Source organism: Heliconius melpomene, chromosome 14 (assembly GCF_056956725.1).
Source record: "Heliconius melpomene rosina isolate 202511_hmr_F chromosome 14, ASM5695672v1, whole genome shotgun sequence".
In the NCBI taxonomy this organism is placed as follows: Eukaryota; Metazoa; Arthropoda; class Insecta; order Lepidoptera; family Nymphalidae; genus Heliconius; species Heliconius melpomene.
In genome coordinates, this window is record NC_140402.1 from 4,367,801 (window position 1) to 4,387,078 (window position 19,278).

The 19,278-nt window shown below is 31.8% G+C and overlaps 5 protein-coding genes across 5 annotated transcripts; 3 read left to right on the forward strand and 2 right to left on the reverse strand.

Moving 5' to 3' along the window:
* Nucleotides 1-43: 43 nt before the first annotated feature.
* Nucleotides 44-5,538, forward strand: LOC146532036 (ejaculatory bulb-specific protein 3-like). The gene is made up of 3 exons (XM_085196989.1): nucleotides 44-177; nucleotides 1,349-1,547; nucleotides 5,095-5,538. Exons 2-3 carry the CDS (start codon nucleotides 1,352-1,354, stop codon nucleotides 5,280-5,282), a joined length of 384 nt encoding a protein of 127 aa, XP_085053115.1. The 5' UTR covers nucleotides 44-177; nucleotides 1,349-1,351; the 3' UTR covers nucleotides 5,283-5,538.
* A 310-nt stretch (nucleotides 5,539-5,848) lies between these two features.
* On the forward strand, nucleotides 5,849-6,749 carry LOC146532037 (ejaculatory bulb-specific protein 3-like). The gene is made up of 2 exons (XM_085196994.1): nucleotides 5,849-6,082; nucleotides 6,458-6,749. Exons 1-2 carry the CDS (start codon nucleotides 5,899-5,901, stop codon nucleotides 6,637-6,639), a joined length of 366 nt encoding a protein of 121 aa, XP_085053120.1. The 5' UTR covers nucleotides 5,849-5,898; the 3' UTR covers nucleotides 6,640-6,749.
* Nucleotides 6,750-6,758: 9 nt separating this feature from the next.
* On the reverse strand, nucleotides 6,759-8,327 carry LOC146532038 (EF-hand domain-containing family member B-like). The gene has a single exon (XM_085196969.1). The coding sequence runs from the start codon at nucleotides 8,325-8,327 to the stop codon at nucleotides 6,759-6,761; it is 1,569 nt and encodes a 522-aa protein (XP_085053095.1).
* Nucleotides 8,328-9,403: 1,076 nt separating this feature from the next.
* Nucleotides 9,404-11,254, forward strand: LOC146532039 (ejaculatory bulb-specific protein 3-like). Its single transcript, XM_085197164.1, has 3 exons — nucleotides 9,404-9,511; nucleotides 10,643-10,823; nucleotides 11,013-11,254. The coding sequence occupies exons 2-3, from the start codon at nucleotides 10,646-10,648 to the stop codon at nucleotides 11,195-11,197; spliced, it is 363 nt and encodes a 120-aa protein (XP_085053290.1). The 5' UTR covers nucleotides 9,404-9,511; nucleotides 10,643-10,645; the 3' UTR covers nucleotides 11,198-11,254.
* On the reverse strand, nucleotides 11,240-13,066 carry LOC146532040 (allergen Tha p 1-like). The gene is made up of 2 exons (XM_085197163.1): nucleotides 12,923-13,066; nucleotides 11,240-11,719 (listed from the first exon to the last, which is right to left on the reverse strand). The coding sequence occupies exon 2, from the start codon at nucleotides 11,710-11,712 to the stop codon at nucleotides 11,329-11,331; it is 384 nt and encodes a 127-aa protein (XP_085053289.1). The 5' UTR covers nucleotides 11,713-11,719; nucleotides 12,923-13,066; the 3' UTR covers nucleotides 11,240-11,328.
* Between the last annotated feature and the right edge of the window lie 6,212 nt (nucleotides 13,067-19,278).

The window sequence follows — 19,278 nt, forward strand, 5'->3', positions numbered from 1 at the left end:
CTTTCCGTCCACTACTTTCTTCGATTCCGGGCATACGTTTTGTATGCGTTCCGTTATATCGACCTCTTCCACGATCTGGGACTGGTTTGGAGTTTAGAGAAATGCCACCCCACCATCACAACGACGCTGGCCGCCGCCACAGAAGGACTCCAACGGCTTCAACACTTTCATCTGATAGTAAGTACCGAATTTTTACTAAGCCTAGAAAGTAAATACGAAAGTAGCGCTGACCGGGTTATTATTGAAATTGTTTTTTTTTGTTCTGCTAAAGTTCAAATAAGACTAGTGGTAAAATTAATATATTTTAAGAAATCTTTATATTTTAAAACAGCATTACCTATTTGAAAAATATTATTAACACAAATTATTCTTATTAATAAAATGCTTTTAATTGTGTATACATATTAATTGATTCAATATATTATAGTAATAACTGTAAATATTTTTATTCGCGGTTATTTATTACCATAAACATCTAACATGATTAATTGCTGCATTCCTCTAGATAAATGTTATTTAAAACCGTGTAATTGTAGAGTCAAACCGCAATTATACTATTACTTAAATGTGGTGCTATTAATATATATATATTTAATTATCTTTTTAATTTGCCAATTAAAATTATTAATTTACTGTCGGTATTTTGTCTAATAACCAAAATAATATTTACCTTTTTAAGTCAACCAATAATCGAACCTATAACCATCGCGTTGCATTCTGGTAAACCACGGAATGGTGGTAATACTGTTTAAAATTGTTTTGCAATTTAAAAATGGTCTAGCAACGACTGTCTTGATATTAGTAAGGTCGTTGCGGCGCAGGTGCACAAGCGAGTGTAAACCAGACGGTTGACGATTCAATTCCCATTTGAGGCAATCAAATATTTAATATTTTCATTTCTTCGCTTCGCTCTAATAGCAAGACAAATCGCAGCTTTGAACTGCCACATGCTTCAAGAATTCAGTGGAAAGTTGGGAAGTGTTTTAATGGTACCAGAGTTTCTTAACACTCCATCTTGCTCCAGGCCTAGTGCGATATACATACAGAATGAAGAGAAAAAATATGAGAATTCGATCTTCACATCTTTTTTTAAATTATAAGATACAATAAGTGACTACGACTTCTTTTAATAATGTTTCTTACAATTTGGAAAAATATCAGCTTCACGCTGTATCCCGCGCACAGCAGGTAGAGGGAACCTAGTGTTAAGATACTCCGTTCCCCACTTTCCGGCGAATTCTGGAGGCATTGCGTGATGAGTAGAGGAACTCGACACCAGACCACCAAGAAATGGAAATATAAATTTAAAGAAATGGAAATATTAATGATATTTATTTTTTCACTTCAGGAAATGAATAACTGGCTTCTATATTTATGTGCGCTGACGGTGGTGGGATCCTGTGCAGCACAGCAGTACCAACAGTTTGTGAACAAATATGACAATTTCAATGCAGATTCTATAATACAAAACGACAGAATACTGCTCGCCTATTACAAGTGTGTCATGGACAAAGGACCTTGCACTAAGGACGGCAAGAACTTTAAGCGTGAGTGCCATCGTTTGATTAATTTGTTGATTATTTATTAATCTATATCTATATATCTATATATATAAAATCGAAAGGTCACTCACTCATCACGAAATCTCAGAAACCACATGTGCTAGGAATCTGAAATTTTTCATAGGAGTTATTTATAGGACGTAGGTGCGCGCTAAGACGGGAATTTGTAATATTCGACTTCTAAGGGGTTGTTTTTGGGGTTGAAAGTTTGTATGAAACTTCGTTACTACAAATGCTAAGAGTCTCAAATTTTGCATGGACGTCACTTATACGACGTAGGTACTCATGGAAACAGAAATTAATAATAAAAAGTAGTTCACGCCGGCGAAGCCGCGGGCGGGCCGCTAGTATTAGATAACTATGATTTATGTCTTTGTTAACCGTTTGGTTAAGTTACTAGGTAAAATAATAAATTAGTAATAAATAATACTAAATCTAAAGAATCCATACCTATATTATAAATTCGAAAGTAACTCTGTCTGTCTGTCCTTTACGCAATCAGGGCCAAACCGCTAATTAAATTGTGATAAAATACTCATATAGAGATACTTGAGGGTCCCGGGATGAACATAGGATACTTTTTTTTTCTCATATTTGTAATATTTTCGATATATACCAATATATTAAAATAATTCATTTGACAAGCAATTTATTCCGCCATGTTAATAACAATCGTCGCTACGCGTTGCTAAGCAACGGCTTGCAAAGTTTGTTGTTTTAAGAAAACGTCACCCAAAGTGAGTTTGCTTAATCCATACATGGCGCGCGCCGATATAGATTTGTATACATTAACAAAAATTAGATGATTTCTATAATTTGATATTCATCCTTATGAAAATAAATATAATGGTCACTTTTAGCATTTCAACTAGATTGAAATTATAGTTTACTGTATAACATTGAAATCAATAATTAATTAAGGAGATGTCACTGATTCCAAATGACCTAGCCTACGAGTGGTATAGTATGACCGACGCGAACGGGCAGATGACTTTGAAATAAAATAAATAAATTTTTATATTTTTTCGAATTACTATTATTTTTTATGTAATTATTTGCTGCTTATAATTAATTTACCTCAGTTTGGTTATCCATACCGATGTTATACACTTAAAATATCGTAATTTTAATAATTTAAGATTTTATTTAATTTAATATTGTTCGCAAAAATTAATAATTATTAAATATAGAAAAATGTTTAGGACGCGCGCACGGCAAACTTTAGGTACTTTTACTTCTTTTGTTTGTTCATTTCGGTTACTCAGATATTTTTTCTAATAATAAATCTCCACTTATTATTATTTTTTAATTTATTTTAGTTATTTAGGCTTATATTTTCGCGGTCGTAGCCGCGTCCGGGCCCACTAGTTATTATATAATTATTAATTAACATTAGATGTTCGTATCAAGTGGGGATTATAGGAATAGATCTCATTACTTCTGACCAGTTCCAACCTCCAGCCAGATACTATTCTGCTCTATTAATATCAGCTAATTAGTAAAGGTTAAGTTTTCGTTTTAAGCAAATTACAACTTTGGAAATATTAAAAATAGCAATAATCCATCCATACCTATATTATAAATTCGAAAGTAACTCTGTCTGTCTGTCTGTCTGTCTGTCTGTCTGTCTGTATGTCTTTTACGCAATCAGGCCCAAGCCGCTAATTTAATTGTGATAAAATACTCATATAGAGATACTTGTGGGTCCCGGGATGAACATAAGATACTTTTTTTTCTCATATTTGTAATATTTTCGATATATACCAATATATTAAAATAATTAATTTGACAAGCAATTTATTCCGCCATGTTAATAACAATCGTCGCTACGCGTTGCTAAGCAACGGCTTGCACAGTTTGCTGTTTTAAGAAAACGTCACCCAAAGTGAGTTTGCTTAATGTATACATGGCGCGCGCCAATACTTAGATCTAATTAACAAAAATTAGATGATTTCTATAATTTGATATTCATCCTTATGAAAATAAATATAATAGTCACTTTTAGCATTTCATCTAGATGGAAATTATAGTTTACTGTGTAACATTTTAATAAATAATTAAGATGTCACTGATTCCAAATGACCTAGCCTACGAGTGGTATAGTATGCCCGACGCGAACGGGCAGATGACTTTGATGATTTTGTAAATTTTTATATATTTTTGAATTACTATTATTTTTTATGTAATTATTTGCTGCTTATAATTAATTTATCTCAGTTCGGTTATCTATACCGATGTTATACACTTAAAATATCGTAATTTTAATAATTTAGGATTTTATTTAATTTAATATTGTTCGCAAAAATTAATAATTATTTGATATAGAAAAATGTTTAGTACGCGCGCACGGCAAACTTTAGGTACTTTTTCTAATATTAAGAATTTCCTTTAGTTACTTTTACTTCTTTTGTTTGTTCGTTTCGGTTACTCAGATATTTTTTCTAATAATAAATCTCCACTTATTATTATTTTTTACCTTATTTTAATTATTTAGGCTTATATTTTCGCGGGCGTAGCCGCGTCCGGGCCCACTAGTAAAATATATATATAAAAGGACTTGTCCTCACTGACTGAGGTAAGACGCACGCACAGCCGTAACCGCTGTGCGTAGAAACGTTAAATTTGGACAGATGTTTACTTTCGTAATCTGGACATCCACTAAGAAGGTATTTTGAAAAATTTTAACTTTATAGGGGTGAAATAGGGGTTCAAAGTTTGTATGGAAAAAAATTTAAATCAGCACCGATTTTTATAAAATTTTAAATTTAGATTTTTAAAAGTATTTAATTGAACACGTGTTTCATAGTTTTCTAGAATTTTCCCCCTAAGGGTGCAAATAAGGGGTTGAAAGTTTGTATGGAAAAATTCTTAAATCGCCACCGATTTTTATAAAATTTGATGTTTAGACTCTTAAAAATATTTAATTAAACATGTTTTTCACGGTTTTTTAGAATTCACCCCCTAAGGGTGCAAACAAGGGGTTGAAAGTTTGTATGGAAAAATCTTTAAATCGCCACCGATTTTTATAAAATTTGAAATTTAGACTCATAAAAATATTTCATTGAACACATGTTTCATGGGTTATTAGAATTCACTCCTAAATACGCAAGCGAAGCTGCGCGCGTCCGCGTAGTTTATAATCAATTTCAAACTGTTTCCGTATAGTAGAATAGGAGGATTTAATCTAATATCGAGGCTTTTTTTTCTCTAAAGTAGCTTGTTAAATTGTAATAAATATAAATTATAACAATATTTCTAGTTAGATACTTTTAATGGGATCCCAATTTAATATTCTTCGGTAGGCAGATTGAACCTCAGATCTTGGTTGATCCGCAACCCATTTAGACAATTAAGTTCTCCACTTTTCTGAGTGTTGAGTGGCGGAACCTAACGCTGCCTCATTACCAGAACGGGAAAATAAAAATATTAAATATTTAATTTCCTCAAATGAGAATCGGACCCACAACCTGTCACGTTTGTGCCACGACTCGCCTCAAATAATTAATTATCGTAATTTCTTCATATTTTATAGGTGCTCTACCAGAAACCCTAACAACTGCATGTGGTCGATGCTCGCCCAAACAAAAGGCTGTGGTCCGCAAACTGCTCCTCGGCATCAAGTCGAAGAGCGAACCTCGTTTCGTAGAACTCCTGGATAAATATGATCCAACGCAAGCGAATAGGGCCGCGTTATATTCCTTTTTAGTTACAGGCGTTTAGTTCCTAAGTAAGATATATTTAAATTTAGTTTACTATTTTATTATACAAATGACAACAGGATTTTTTGAAGATTTTTAAAGTTATTTGTAGGAAAATTTTAAAAAATAGCTTTTGCAGAATATTCTCTATTGATTGAATTGAATATTCTACAAGAGGCTTTTAAATGAAAATATTGTCGTCATTTTATATATATTTAATTAAGTTAGCCAAGTATTATTAAGATGCATTTATAAAATAAAAATAAATTGAGAATACCCAGTTGTTATTGGTTTTTTTATTCATCATACACTAGGTTCCCAGGTTCCGTCCACCTATTGTGTTTACAGGATACAGAGTGAAGATAAAAAAAAAGAAAAAGAAAAAAAAAGGAAAATTCCACTGACCACAAGAATTAATAATAAGCAATTGATGGTTTAACATGAAAATGCAGTTCTATATTAGATTATAATGCGTCGCCATAACAAGGACGAATTAACTTGTTAGTTAATTATTAAAACATATTTACCTTCGCTGGTATTTCCTAGAAATATGTGGTAAACCATATATATAGAGAAACAGTAGTTTTTCCTATCATAAGTCTTTGTAATTTGTACTTTGTTGTTATTCGGGCTACACTATGAAGATTATTCTTTTATTCTACGCCATCGGCATCGCCTTGGTCTTCGCTGAAGAGAAATATGACTCTTCCAACGATAATATAGATCTTTCTGAAGTTTTGGGCAATGACAGACTTTTAACGTCTTATTCTAAGTGTTTAATCAATAAGGGACCGTGTACTCCTGAAGTCAAAAAACTTAAAGGTAAGAAATTAAATTATTGTCTTATCGATATATTAGAGAAATATATATTTTTGTTTTTAAAAATATTATTATTATTATTATTATATGTTTTTAATTACTCACTTTCCCTATGAATAAACTTAAATAAATCTTTCAATTACAACTATTTTGACACACTTTTTGAGATTTGATTTATTAGAAAATTTTCATAGTGTACACCTAATCTTTGATAGCATGACCACGGGTAAATATTTAAACCTAATCATAATTATTATTTATTTTCTTTTTCAAAGCTAATTCTTGATTATTAATTTTTAAAAAATATATTTATTTACATAACAAAAGATCTTACTTATTTCCTAATTAAAGTATAATGTTAGTGTATTTATATTTTAGATCGGCTCCCTGAAGCATTGGATACAGGATGTGCCAAATGTACTGAAAAACAAAAACAAATGGGAAGGCAATTGGTAAAGGAAGTAAAGGAAAAGCACCCTCAAATCTGGAAAGAACTTGTTGCTCATTACGATCCACAGGGAAAATATCGACAAGCTTTTGAGGAATTTCTTAAGGCTTAATTTAAAATTAAGGGGTAGAATTAGATCATAAAACTAGTGATTTTATTATTTTAGACCCAAAAATTATATATTTTGACAAAAGATAAAATAAAATGTTTTATACTTCGGTATTCGTAATTTTATTTCTTATTTTTTGTGTAAACATCTAATGCTCTCCGAAATGTTTCATAACACACTAGCCCTTCGGAATGAAATTTTTTTGCTTCTTCCCAAACGTTATTAAACATTTCTTCGTTCAAAGACACACCAGCGGCTCCAAAAACTTTTTTTATTATTTCTGGACTACGACTAGCATACATGTCTCTATGATTAACATGTAAAAGTGTTAAAATACTTGGGCAAAGACAAGATTTAACATCAGATTCTTGAGGCAAACATGTCCTATCCGCTTTACAACATCTTTCTGGTGTTATAGGATAATCTAAATCAAAATATCGACCTGATGGTAGTCCCGCCATTGGGAGGCGGTTTTCTTCTTGCCCAGGCTTTACCATTTCAGTATAAGTTGTTCGAAAGTCAAGGCAGTCTTCGGGTAAATCCAATATTTTAGGAAGATCTGGTAAAGGTTCTTTATAGTTAATAATGTGAACGAATATTTTGTATTCAATGTGACTTCCATCAAACGCTTTCCATATAGATAGCAACGGTTCTAATAACGCAGTATCAAATCGTATAAGTTTAAATGCACATTCATTGTAAACAATATGTTTTTGCAGCCAGCCTGATTTTTCTTTATCATGAAATTTAATTGTTAAATAAAATTTACGAAAAAAGGTTGGAAGGAATCGTACAGATAAGCATTTTCGAAGAGTATTGAGGTGTGCTAAACACTTTCTATAAAAATCTTTATTCGGATTAATATCACAAAATGTTAAGCACTCGGGCAGATTATCGTAAACAGTCACTTTCCCGAAGGAATGTCCTTCTGGTAAACTATTAATATTATTATTTGGAGCCAGCACAGTAGCTATTCTAGGTTGATTTATTTCTTGAACTTTAGATTGAATGCTGTTTAGAATAGTACACCGACTATTTCCTAGCAAGATTCTGTCATCAGTAACGCAACATTTGGCGTATGAACCGCGTTTATCAACAAACGTCCTGTGACCAAATGTCAAGTCAGGCTTAAAAGGTGGATTACAATAATTTCGCGTAACTTGAATACCAGGTTCTTTAGTTTTTTGACGTTCGCTATATAACATGGGCTCTTTTGGCATAACAATATCGTATAGACGACCATGAAAGTCAGTTTTTTTGCCAAAAGTTGTTCCAAACCGATCAAAACCTTCAGGTAACATTGGAATTTGGTCGGAAGTTTCACCAAGAGGTTGTTTCCAATATGAGGAATACGGGGTATCTTTAAGATCATCTACCAAAGTCTGAAATTTAGTTTTAATTGGAGGATTAACGAGTTCCGCAACCAGCCCATAAGGTCCAGCAAAGCGTTTGTCGGGTGGTATGGGACGACGTAATGGCGGCAATGGTTTAGGTTTCTTTGGAGGTTTAATAGCGTCACTTATCAAAGCATCAACTTCGTCTTTCAATAAGTAATGTTCCAGACTATCTTTTACAAAATCATCAGGCTGAGCTGTTGGTAAGCCAGCTGCACAAATCCTTGGTTCCCTCTCAATGAACATTCCAATATTGCCTTTACCCCCACTTGTACTACGTTGACAATCAACTGGCATGATGATAATCGTATAAAATATTATATAATATATTTACAAGAAAATAAATATAAACAAATCTGTACAAAAAGCTGTTTGACGTTATTTTGACAATATACAAATCTTTATATTTTTTTATTGTTTTCAAATATTGGTATCCAAGTAATATACGGCAAAAAATTAAATATCAGAAAAGTGAAAATCTATATGTTATCTTTATAGAAAAAAATATTTCAAATTTATATTTGTAGTTTACAATTATATTAGTAAATTTGTGTGTATACGCAATCTTAAGTTTGCATATAAGATATTTCCCATAGACGTACAATTCTGGAATTTAGCAAGACGTGATAAAGGAAAAACATCGAAAAATTGTGATTTTAATTTATTCATTTATTATAACTGCAAATAAAAACTATTACAAACTTGTAATTGTAATTAATTTTTCACTAAATAAGAGCACATGCCCTCATCAATAAAATTGGTACTTAAACCTAGTTGGCAGAGTTCGATTCGCACTTGACAGGTTTTTAATTTTCGTTCGGTACAACCTCTCAAAGCTATCTTTAATTTCCATACATATATATATTTAGAAAATTTTAATTTAAATTAATTTTAATGTTATTTTTATTTTGATAAAGTGATAATAAACAGCGGTTATGTGATACGACAAACCTACTTTGAAGACGAAAATCACGAGCGCAGGCCACCATTAATTAGTCTCTTTTTCCAATTTCCTTTAAGACTCCGAAATTAAAAAAAAAACACGCAGGCGTACAGAACTTAAAGCTACTTAGCACCTAAATTCGAGACATCGCGTGTTGAGTGGCGGAACATAACGCTGCACTATCAGCAACGGCGCCACGCCAGTAAAGATAGTTCACTTCTCTGAATGGGATTCGAACCTTCAATCATCGAATTTACAATCAGATGCTGTTCCTCTGCACACCACCTCACACCACCTACTCCTTATGTTTATATTGCATTACGAATCTAAAGATTATGAATCGATAATAATTAACTATAATTTGTCACATCTTATGGATACAGTAATAGGCCCCCTTGATTCCAAAGATAGTAAATTGACGGCCGACGTTGTATACTCATGTAATAACAGCCCTGTGTTTTATAAATACTTGTGGGGTTCTGGTATATGCTTTAGTCATGTTAGTATTTTTAACCAGGAGGTCATTTTTTAAACATATGTAAGTAATTAATAAATATTTCACTTGATTTAAACGAATATTTCGATTGGAAATAGAAATACAATGTAATCAGTTAAATTATTTATTAGGCAGAATTAGCCAGCCGTGGCGTACAAAGTTTGACTGCAAACGCGAGTGGTGGTGGGTTCGATCCCCATTCGAGGAATATTCATCTAAATTTATATTTTCATTTCTTCGCTCTGTTGTAAAGGTAAAGGCAAAGCGCGGCTTCAAGTTCCGCCATTCAACACGCAATGTGTCCAGAATTTGGTGGAAAGTGAAGAACAGAGTCCTATTTATGTTTATCTGAAAATTTTAATTTAACATGTACCGTTTTTTAGCTTTACCCTGTTTCCCCGCATTAGACAGAAAAACTTGGAGACCCGGCGGAACTAAACACCGCGCGTTGCTAGAGCGAGGAATTTATAATATTAAATATTTATTTTCCCGAGTGGGAATCAAACCGACAACCTGTAGCGTTTACTTACTATTTTACTGTACTATTTTACTCAACTTGTTTACGTATATTTGTAAAATAGTAAAAATTTGTTATATCTTTGAATATGATATCATAACATGCTATTGTAGTTATTTTCTTAGGTGCATTCCCTAAAAAGGCTTTAAACACTTTTATTACTGCATTGTTATATTTCTTTAAGTTTTTTTATTTATATTTATAATTATAATGTTATATAATCAAAATGATATCTTTACATACTTCATAGAAAATGATTTCCCAGTTTTTAACCATGCTAAAAAACGGTTTTTAAACTACGCTAAAAAAGAGCAAGCCAAAATGTTATTGAAACCAATATGTATTGAAATGTATTGAAAACAATAAAAAAAATCCTACTAATATAATAAATGTGAAAGTTGGTGAGGATGGATGTTTGTTCTACTTTCACACAAATACTACTGAACGGATTTAGATAAAACTTTGCAGTAATAAAGCTTATACAGAAGATTAACACATAGTCTACAATTTATGTAAAGATTTTGTGAAAATATTCTAATAAATTTAAGCGGGCGAAGCCGCGATTAAATCACTAGTAATTATATAAAATCAATTTTCTCTTTTTTATTAAAAGTATCAGTAATAACAGTTATTAGACATATAATTGTTTGTTTCAGTCAATGAAGATTTTTATAGCCTTTATAATAGCTTTACCTTCGGTCTTAACGGATTTTTATAGCTCACGATATGACGATTTTGACATACAACCTTTACTGGAGAATGACAGAATATTGCTAGGATATACCAGGTGCTTCTTAGATCAAGGGCCTTGCACACCAGAAGCTAAGGATTTTAAAAGTAAGATTTTAAATTCATCTTTCTTATTTACTACCAGATATGATATGTATTGTATATGTTATTTAAAAGATAATTTTGTTCTAGCATGGTTAATTTATGGTTTATTTATCTTTTGTATTTTTCTATTAAACTTATATAACATTTTTTATTTACTTGTAATTATAGATACGTATTATTTTTTATTTCTAGAAGCTATACCGGAAGCTGTGGAAACTACATGTGGAAAATGTACTCCAAAACAGAAGCAGCTGATCCGTCAAGTTATAAGAGCTGTAATGCAAAGTCATCCAGATGCATGGGACCAGCTGGTCGACAAATACGACAAAGATAAAAAGTATAGACAGAATTTTGATAATTTTATAAAAGATGATTAATTTTCTTAAACAATACTGTATTATGTAATAAATAATAAAGAATTATAAAATAAAGAATTTTATTGTACAAATTACATCGATCCAGAACAATAAAAATTTTGATAGAAGAAAGCTAAAAGAAAAAAAGAAAATTAGGCTTTGATAGTTTGAAGCTTGTCCTTGTATTTCTCTTGATAGATGTTGTTGGGGTCATACTTAACAGATAATTCTTTCCATAATTCTGGACGCTTGTTAACCAGATGACTTATGACCTTATCAGAACCAGACTTTTGCTTCGCAGTGCATTTATTGCAATCATGTTCCAGAGCATCAGGTAATGTTTCCTTTAGAGTTTTAGCATCTGACGTACACCGACCTCTGTCAAGTAAACAGTCGACGTAACCCTTTAAAAGCCGGTTGGATTCCAGAATTTCATCTATGTTGATATTATCCCATTTGTCTGTATAAGTGGAGGCTGGTTTCCCCCATGCTGCTGCCACCAAACACATCAATGCAACTAGAATTACGGACTTCATGCTTCACCTGCAAAAGGAACAAGTTTAAGTAAAAATAGAGACCATTTGTGGCGTAGGAGCACAAGCGTAAACGTGACTTGTGGGTTCGATTCTCACTCGAGGATATAGGTAAAAATAATTAATATTTTCCTTTCCTCGTTCCTAATATCCTTCTTAATTCCTTCCAATAGCCTTCATTCATCTGGAGTTTACAAACATGTTTAGCCGAGTCCTACAAAAAGGTAGTTAGTATAATACCTTAATTGTCATAATTGCCTATTGTTTTATTGTTAGATAATAAGCTATTGTCGCTCCCTTCCTGCATAATGGAACCGTTCTTGAATTTACATACAAGTAAGTGCAAATTGCAAAACGCATAGTAAGAAAATTGTGGTGGAAAAGTTTGTTCGCAAATTGATTAATTAATTATTCAAAGTTGACTTCTCAAATATAATTTTATAAAGTGAAAATAAGATATTTCTTAATACATATATTATATCTTCAAATCCACTTATATGATATGAAAGCCAAAATTGCTATGATAACTCTTTACTTATAACAAATTCTATAATATGAACTATAGGTGGAGGCTAGGCGCAGGGGTACAAGATGCTACTCTAATACGACAGGTTGTGGGTTCGATTCCCACTAGAGGAAATAAAATGTGAAATATTTTAATTTCGCTCGGCTCTGGTAAAGAGGAAAAGCGCGGTGTTGAGTTCCGCCGCTCAATTAGCAATGCCTCTAGAATTAAAAAAAAAAAATTATTATATATATATATTTATGTAAATAATTTAAAAATATATATATTTTTTTTAATATTAGCCTAACCAAACCTCATCTTATTCATTGAATCGAATTGAAAAAGCAGTTACGTTTCCGCTAACAACAGAAAATAAAAGAAATCGTAGAGAGAGAGAACTTTCACTCTGCTTAGATTATTTAGAATTTTGCATTAATATTTGAAAGAACAAGTTAAGGTGAAGGAGGTATTTAACTAGCAGGGTAGCTAGAGGAATCCAAGTGATAAGACACTCCGTTCCCCACTTTCCGCCCAACCGTTAAAACATTACAAACGAGAGAATAATTCATACTAATCTCTACAGATGTCAAATATAACTCTCCATTATAATAACACAAAAAATAAAATAATAAATCTCTCTACCCTTATCTTATTATCTAATAGGAAAGACGAGAGAAATAATTAAAAAATAAATATCACTTTACATACCTGTATTTCGATCCTGATGATGCTCACTGATCGAATCTGACTTAGCTGTGAAGATCTCACGCTTTGCAAAGGATATTTATACTGCAGAAACCAAGTATTATTAAGAGTTGCGCTATTGGCGTTACAACAATTGAAGGGCTGTGAATCATTGATAAATGATTGGACAATAGCTTCCCGCGGAAGAAAACCAAAGGTTCCGTCGATCATGTAAGGCTGACGACATCGACATTCGTTGTTTATTTATTATTAATTATTATTTATTCTTATGTTTTATTCAATAAATTAATGTTTTCTATTTATGTAATATATGAATCCATAACTATATTATAAATTTGAAAGTAACTCTGCCTGTCTGTCTGTCTTTCACGCAATCAGGGCCAAACCGCTAATTCAATTGTGATAAAATACTCATATAGAGATACTTGAGGGTCTCTGGATGGACATGGGATACTTTTTTTTCTCATATTTGTAATATTTTCGATATATACCAATATATTAAAATACTTATGAATTTGACATGCAATTTATTCCGCCATGTTAATAACAACCGTTGCTAAGCAACGATTTGCAGAGTTTATTGTTAGAAAACGTCACCCAAAATGAGCTTGCTTAACGCATCTGTCTAGCGACAACTGAAAATAATTTCATAAATATATTTAATAAATTTTCGTATAGTTCAAGCGGGCGTAGCCGCGTTCGGGTCCACTAGTGATACTATATAGTTGTACTATAGATAGAAAATAAATAACAAGTTTATAATTGTTCACTATTTTATGTCTCCCATTATAGTCTTACTTTTTATGATAGTTATTAAGTAAATTAAAAATGAAAAAGCAATTTATTATGTTTCTTGTCATTGGAGAGACCCTGCAGCAGATGAGAACAGGCTGACGATGATGATGCTGATGGGACGTTGTGGGCTCGAACCAAACTCGACAAGATATAATGCTTAATATTTTATTTCTTTCCCTTTTCTTTTCTCCTCTTTCGGCCATTCAACACGCACTGCGTCCAGAATTTGGTGGAAAGTGGTGAGGGGTGTGTTAATGCTAGGCACCCTCTGCTTACCCCGGTACGCGTGTGATATAGCGTGAAAAGCTCTTTTAAAGTAGTACAAAAAAAATACACCGCTGGTATCATTATAAGGAATGAAGCGAAAAGAGATTGACATCGAAGCCAGTTGGTAGAAAGGCTCCTAACATTTTTAATAATTATATTAATATTTTATGTTTATTTTATTTTTATCAAAATTTAAAAGTATATTAATATATACTTTTTTATTTATAAGCATAGATAAATAGGTAAAATATTCTAATTAGTAACATTTTAGTATATCAATATTGACTCAGCATTGCTCATGCTACAATGAGGACCTAATTAAAAAAATATAATTATAAGGATAAGTACGGTTACGACCTAGAACTTCTTTATTGTTCTAAGGTTAGCCCCTTACATAGGAAAAACTGTAAATCTATCATTTTTTTTACTTCCGCCTTTTGTTTACTTACCTACAGTTATCTATAATACAAAATAGTAAATTTTACAAAAAATTTTTTAATTTTTTTTTGTGTAATTTTAATAGATTTTTAAAATATTTGATTCAATATTAAGTCGAGTTTTTTATACTTGTTCTTATAGAGCTCAGTCCAATGTTACTCCTGTGTCGTAAAATAAGCAATCATTTTTATTTCACATTCGTTAAAACCTATAATATTGTTTTATTTCAATAGCTGACTGATAATAAATAAATAAAATAAAATAACAATTTACGTTCATTACGTTATTGGTTAGTTAAATAAAATCTGTCGCTTTTTCCCCTATTGTATATCTTTAGGTGCACATTATTATAAGGGACATTGCAACTTTGATGGCGAAACTCGTTTTGCTAGTTTTAAAGTAGGTTTCGATAGATCCATGTATTATATTAAATGTAAGCATCGTTGGAAATTATTGGAATATACAAATATGTCGGAGTCCTTTCATATTAAAGTGACATATTATCGATGATATTTTGTTTCACTTTCACGCTGAATCCCTCATGTAAAACAGTAGGCAGATGGAGCCTAGTGCTAAGACACTACGTTCCCTCTTTTTCTGCCAAATTTTGGAGGCATTGCGTGTTAAGTGGCGGAATTCAACGCCTTGATATATTTTCTTTCATGTAAAAATAGAACTTTCAATTTTTTTGTATGGTAAGAGACGTAGAAGATTACACTAGTAAATAAAAGCGAGTTCTCTTACATGATTGGCCAAAGGTACAACATACAACATCTCAGGCCACTTTATTAATGATATCAACTTAAACAAATTTATAAAAGTCGCGGAGTTTATTTTCTATTACGACGGTCGCGAGTGTTTTAAATTTTAGATGAATTGAATAGATTTTTTTTTTTCCAAATTTCTGGGTGTTTGTCAGCAAGTTTGATATTCATTTGTAGTGTTGTGTTTTACTTACATTATTAATAAGCAGTTTTTCCTTTTTAGAACTTTGCTATTACATTTTTGCTAGGCGTTCCATTAAAAACTTTCATAATTATTTACCTATCTTTTAAAAAAAGATTTCATTCTAGTGTATGAATAATTTTATTTTCTCTTCAGGCGTTTTGCATAATAAATAAAAAATTTTAATACAAGTAACATAAAGTTTTTATTGTTAGCAGTAAGATTTTGGTTTGGAATTAATTTTTGTACTTTAACTTTACGCTGTATTTAGCGAAGTAGTAAGTATTACGACGGTCGCGAGTGTTTTAAATTTTAGATGAATTGAATAGATTTTTTTTTCCAAATTTCTGGGTGTTTGTCAGCAAGTTTGATATTCATTTGTAGTGTTGTGTTTTACTTACATTATTAATAAGCACTTTTTCCTTTTTAGAACTTTGCTATTACATTTTTGCTAGGCGTTCCATTAAAAACTTTCATAATTATTTACCTATCTTTTAAAAAAAGATTTCATTCTAGTGTATGAATAATTTTATTTTCTCTTCAGGCGTTTTGCAAAATAAATAAAAAAAATTAATACAAGTAACATAAAGTTTTTATTGTTAGCAGTAAGATTTTGGTTTGGAATTAATTTTTGTACTTTAACTTTATGTATTTAGGGAAGTAGTAAGTATTACGACGGTCGCGAATGTTTTAAATTTTAGATGAATTGAATAGATTTTTTTTTCCAAATTTCTGGGTGTTTGTCAGCAAGTTTGATATTCATTTGTAGTGTTGTGTTTTACTTACATTATTAATAAGCACTTTTTCCTTTTTAGAACTTTGCTATTACATTTTTGCTAGGCGTTCCATTAAAAACGATCATAATTATTTACTTGTTTTAAAAATGATTTCATTCTAGTGTATGAATAATTTTATTTTCTCATCAAGCGTTTTGCAGAATAAATAAAAAAAAATTAATACAACTAACATAAAGTTTTTATTGTTAGCAGTAAGATTTTGGTTTGGAATTAATTTTTGTTCTTTAACTTTACGCTGTATTTAGCGAAGTAGGCAGACAAAAGTGGTGTTTTGACACTACATTGTCCGTTTTCTGCCAGAAATTAACACATCCTGTGTTCCGTGGCACGATGAATGAGAATCGAACCCACAACCATTGTATTTACAGCCAGATGTGATCCATAAAATATAAGTAATCAATTATTTTTTTACTTAAAGAACTGAAACTTCTGAAGAACAGCAAGGCTAGATCCAAGTTAGAATTTGCGATAAAAACATATTTTACCGTGACTATAAGATCATAAGATAATAGTTAACTATTCTGCTGGTGATTTAATTTGCTTACAATATTGTAGAGCCATTGATTCTTAAGCACCTAAGTATTTAATTGTTTATAGATATTTACAATCTAATGTCAATGATAGAATGCGAATTGCCCTCAATATCTTATTTATCAGAATTATTTTCTGGGCATTGTACAAATTCAGTACTTGCATAAGCGATTATAGCGTTGAACTCCGTCACGTAACACACAATTTTCAATGTCTTAACACGCCGCGCCTACCCTGCTACGGGGAAAAGCGTGAAATTGAAACCACTTATACAAAATATATGTATTTTATATCTACTTTTAGCGGGGTAAACGAAAATATTTTCAAGGTACTTAGGAGGTCTTAATAGGTTAACCTACTCCGTTCTGCTGTTTCCCTATTTTTGAGATTTTTTTTTCAACTTCACGCAATATCCCGCATGTATTAGGAACAGCAGAGGGAGCCTAGTATTAAAACTTTCCGCACACCATTTTTCGGCGAATTCTGGAGGCATAATGCTGTGCTGAGGGACGGAACCTAACGCCGCGCTTTGGATTACACCAGAGGGAAGAAAACCAGATATTAAATAATTCATTTTCTCGAGTGGGAATTGAACCCATATCCCGTTTACAGTCGCATGCGCCTTGCGACTGGCGTTTTAGAGTCACAACTGTGTAAACGGAGAACTGAGTGTCTTCACTCTAAAATCTCTTTGTAACTTATACCAGGATATGCGTGAAGTTTATCCGGATATTATTGCATCAAAACAGCATTTATCCTCATTAGAGGTTAAATTATTATAAACATTTAGACTTCAACCAAATGATTCAAGGTTATTTTAAGTAGGTATTTATTATAATAATGCTTAAATAAATTTTTAAAAATTTTATATATTGTTTCAATTTAAATATTATAAAACAAAAGTTATTGTCTCGTTTTTTTTTAAAGGATTACATCATTAAATAAAAAATCCTTAACTATATATAAAAAAGAATTTCATCAGCTTCACGCTGTATTACATCCACAGCAGGGAAGGCAGAGGGAACCTAGTGTTAAGACACTCCGTTGCCCTCTTTTCCGCGTCAATATGAAATATTTAATTTCCTCGAGTGAGAATCGAATTCACATCTTGTTGGGTTTACAGTTACACGCTAGTGCTTCTGCGCCACGTCGTCACTTGCACTAATCGTCCTTACACTAGGTTCCCAGGTTTCTTAGAGACCATTTAGGGTGACGAAAGCCACGGACAGCTGCGCTTGTATCGGTCACATTTCATGAAATAGATGGAATGGAGCTGGTACATTACCTCCATTTCTCTTTATGCTGCTATAATAAGCGTATTGTTTATGTTTACCTAATTCGCTTTTGAATACAACATTTATAATTGTAATTGCGTCACGGATGAGGTACAAAGAATATAGTACAAAGAAGATATTTGGTTTTTTTTTATTTGTTTTTAGAGTTCCGTCGAAAAAAGATAAACACGGACCTCTTGTAAGATCAGTTTGTTTTCTGTCTCTCAAGACTAATCTTGAGATTGCGAGGTGGTACCAAGCTGAATTATTATCAAATATTCAAGCCTTCAGCCCTTTGGAGTACAGAAAAAAATCAAGCCTGCGTTCAGCTTGCGTTGCGTCAACAGCACTTATTCTTCTTCTCTGTGAGCCTACATTAACAAAAAATAAAAATTGAAACTGTATTAATATTTCAAGCGGGATACAGCGTGAAAAAATAATTAAAAACTTGTAATTGTAATTCATTTCATACAAAATGAGTGTATAAGCCCGTCAAGTTAAGTGTATCAACTTTTATAGATTGTTTCCGTTGCCCTACAATCCTGAAATTGTTACGGAACCCTCGATAAGCGTCCGACTCGCACTTGACCGGTTTTTTACTACATTACAATATGAAACGAAAAAGTTATATAAAAAACTTAATTAATTCATGTATAGTAGCTACTCACTGCTAACATTATTATTAAGTTGTTACTAAGTGAAATATTTACACATACTTATTTGACATAAATTTTATCTTTTATATGTTACTTAGAGATATATAATGTTAATATCATTAATAGTAACAATCATATTATAATTAAAAACAAAATTAAGGGAATTTTGATATAATAGGATATCGTTTGACTCCTAACACGATGGTCCTGGGTTCGATCCTTACTTGAAGTAAAAAAATATTTTCATTACCCTGCTATTTACGGGATGCACTCCGAACAAATAGCAGGGTAATGAAAATAATTTTCACTCCGCTCCACCAAATTCTCCAGGCATTATGTGATGAGTGGCGCAACTTAACGCCACGCTTTGATTTGCTTTTTTTACTAGAACGAGGAAGTGAAAATATTAACTATTTCTTTTCCCTCGAATAGGTATTGAACCCATAACCGTCGCGTTCACATCAATAATATATTTTTTTCACTTTTTAACACCCTTCAATTTAAAAACAAAATATTTAAAGTATAATTATGGCCTCGTCATCATTTTGTTAAACCTTCAACCGTGAGATATAAATTACATTATTTTTTAGTTTTACAACGTAAGCCGTTTTATCTCATGTTTTTGTTAGTATCTTTAGCAAATAACAAGAAAAATA

What these genes read in the sequence shown, in the direction of transcription:
- LOC146532036 (XM_085196989.1), top strand. Translation starts at nt 1,352, where the DNA reads ATGAATAACTGGCTTCTATATTTATGTGCGCTGACGGTGGTGGGATCC. An exon ending in GGACGGCAAGAACTTTAAGC is followed by an intron (nt 1,548 to 5,094) that starts GTGAGTGCCATC and finishes CATATTTTATAG; the next exon opens with GTGCTCTACCAGAAACCCTA.
- LOC146532037 (XM_085196994.1), top strand. Translation starts at nt 5,899, where the DNA reads ATGAAGATTATTCTTTTATTCTACGCCATCGGCATCGCCTTGGTCTTC. An exon ending in TGAAGTCAAAAAACTTAAAG is followed by an intron (nt 6,083 to 6,457) that starts GTAAGAAATTAA and finishes TTTATATTTTAG; the next exon opens with ATCGGCTCCCTGAAGCATTG.
- LOC146532038 (XM_085196969.1), bottom strand. Translation starts at nt 8,327, where the DNA reads ATGCCAGTTGATTGTCAACGTAGTACAAGTGGGGGTAAAGGCAATATT.
- LOC146532039 (XM_085197164.1), top strand. Translation starts at nt 10,646, where the DNA reads ATGAAGATTTTTATAGCCTTTATAATAGCTTTACCTTCGGTCTTAACG. An exon ending in AGAAGCTAAGGATTTTAAAA is followed by an intron (nt 10,824 to 11,012) that starts GTAAGATTTTAA and finishes TTTTATTTCTAG; the next exon opens with AAGCTATACCGGAAGCTGTG.
- LOC146532040 (XM_085197163.1), bottom strand. Translation starts at nt 11,712, where the DNA reads ATGAAGTCCGTAATTCTAGTTGCATTGATGTGTTTGGTGGCAGCAGCA.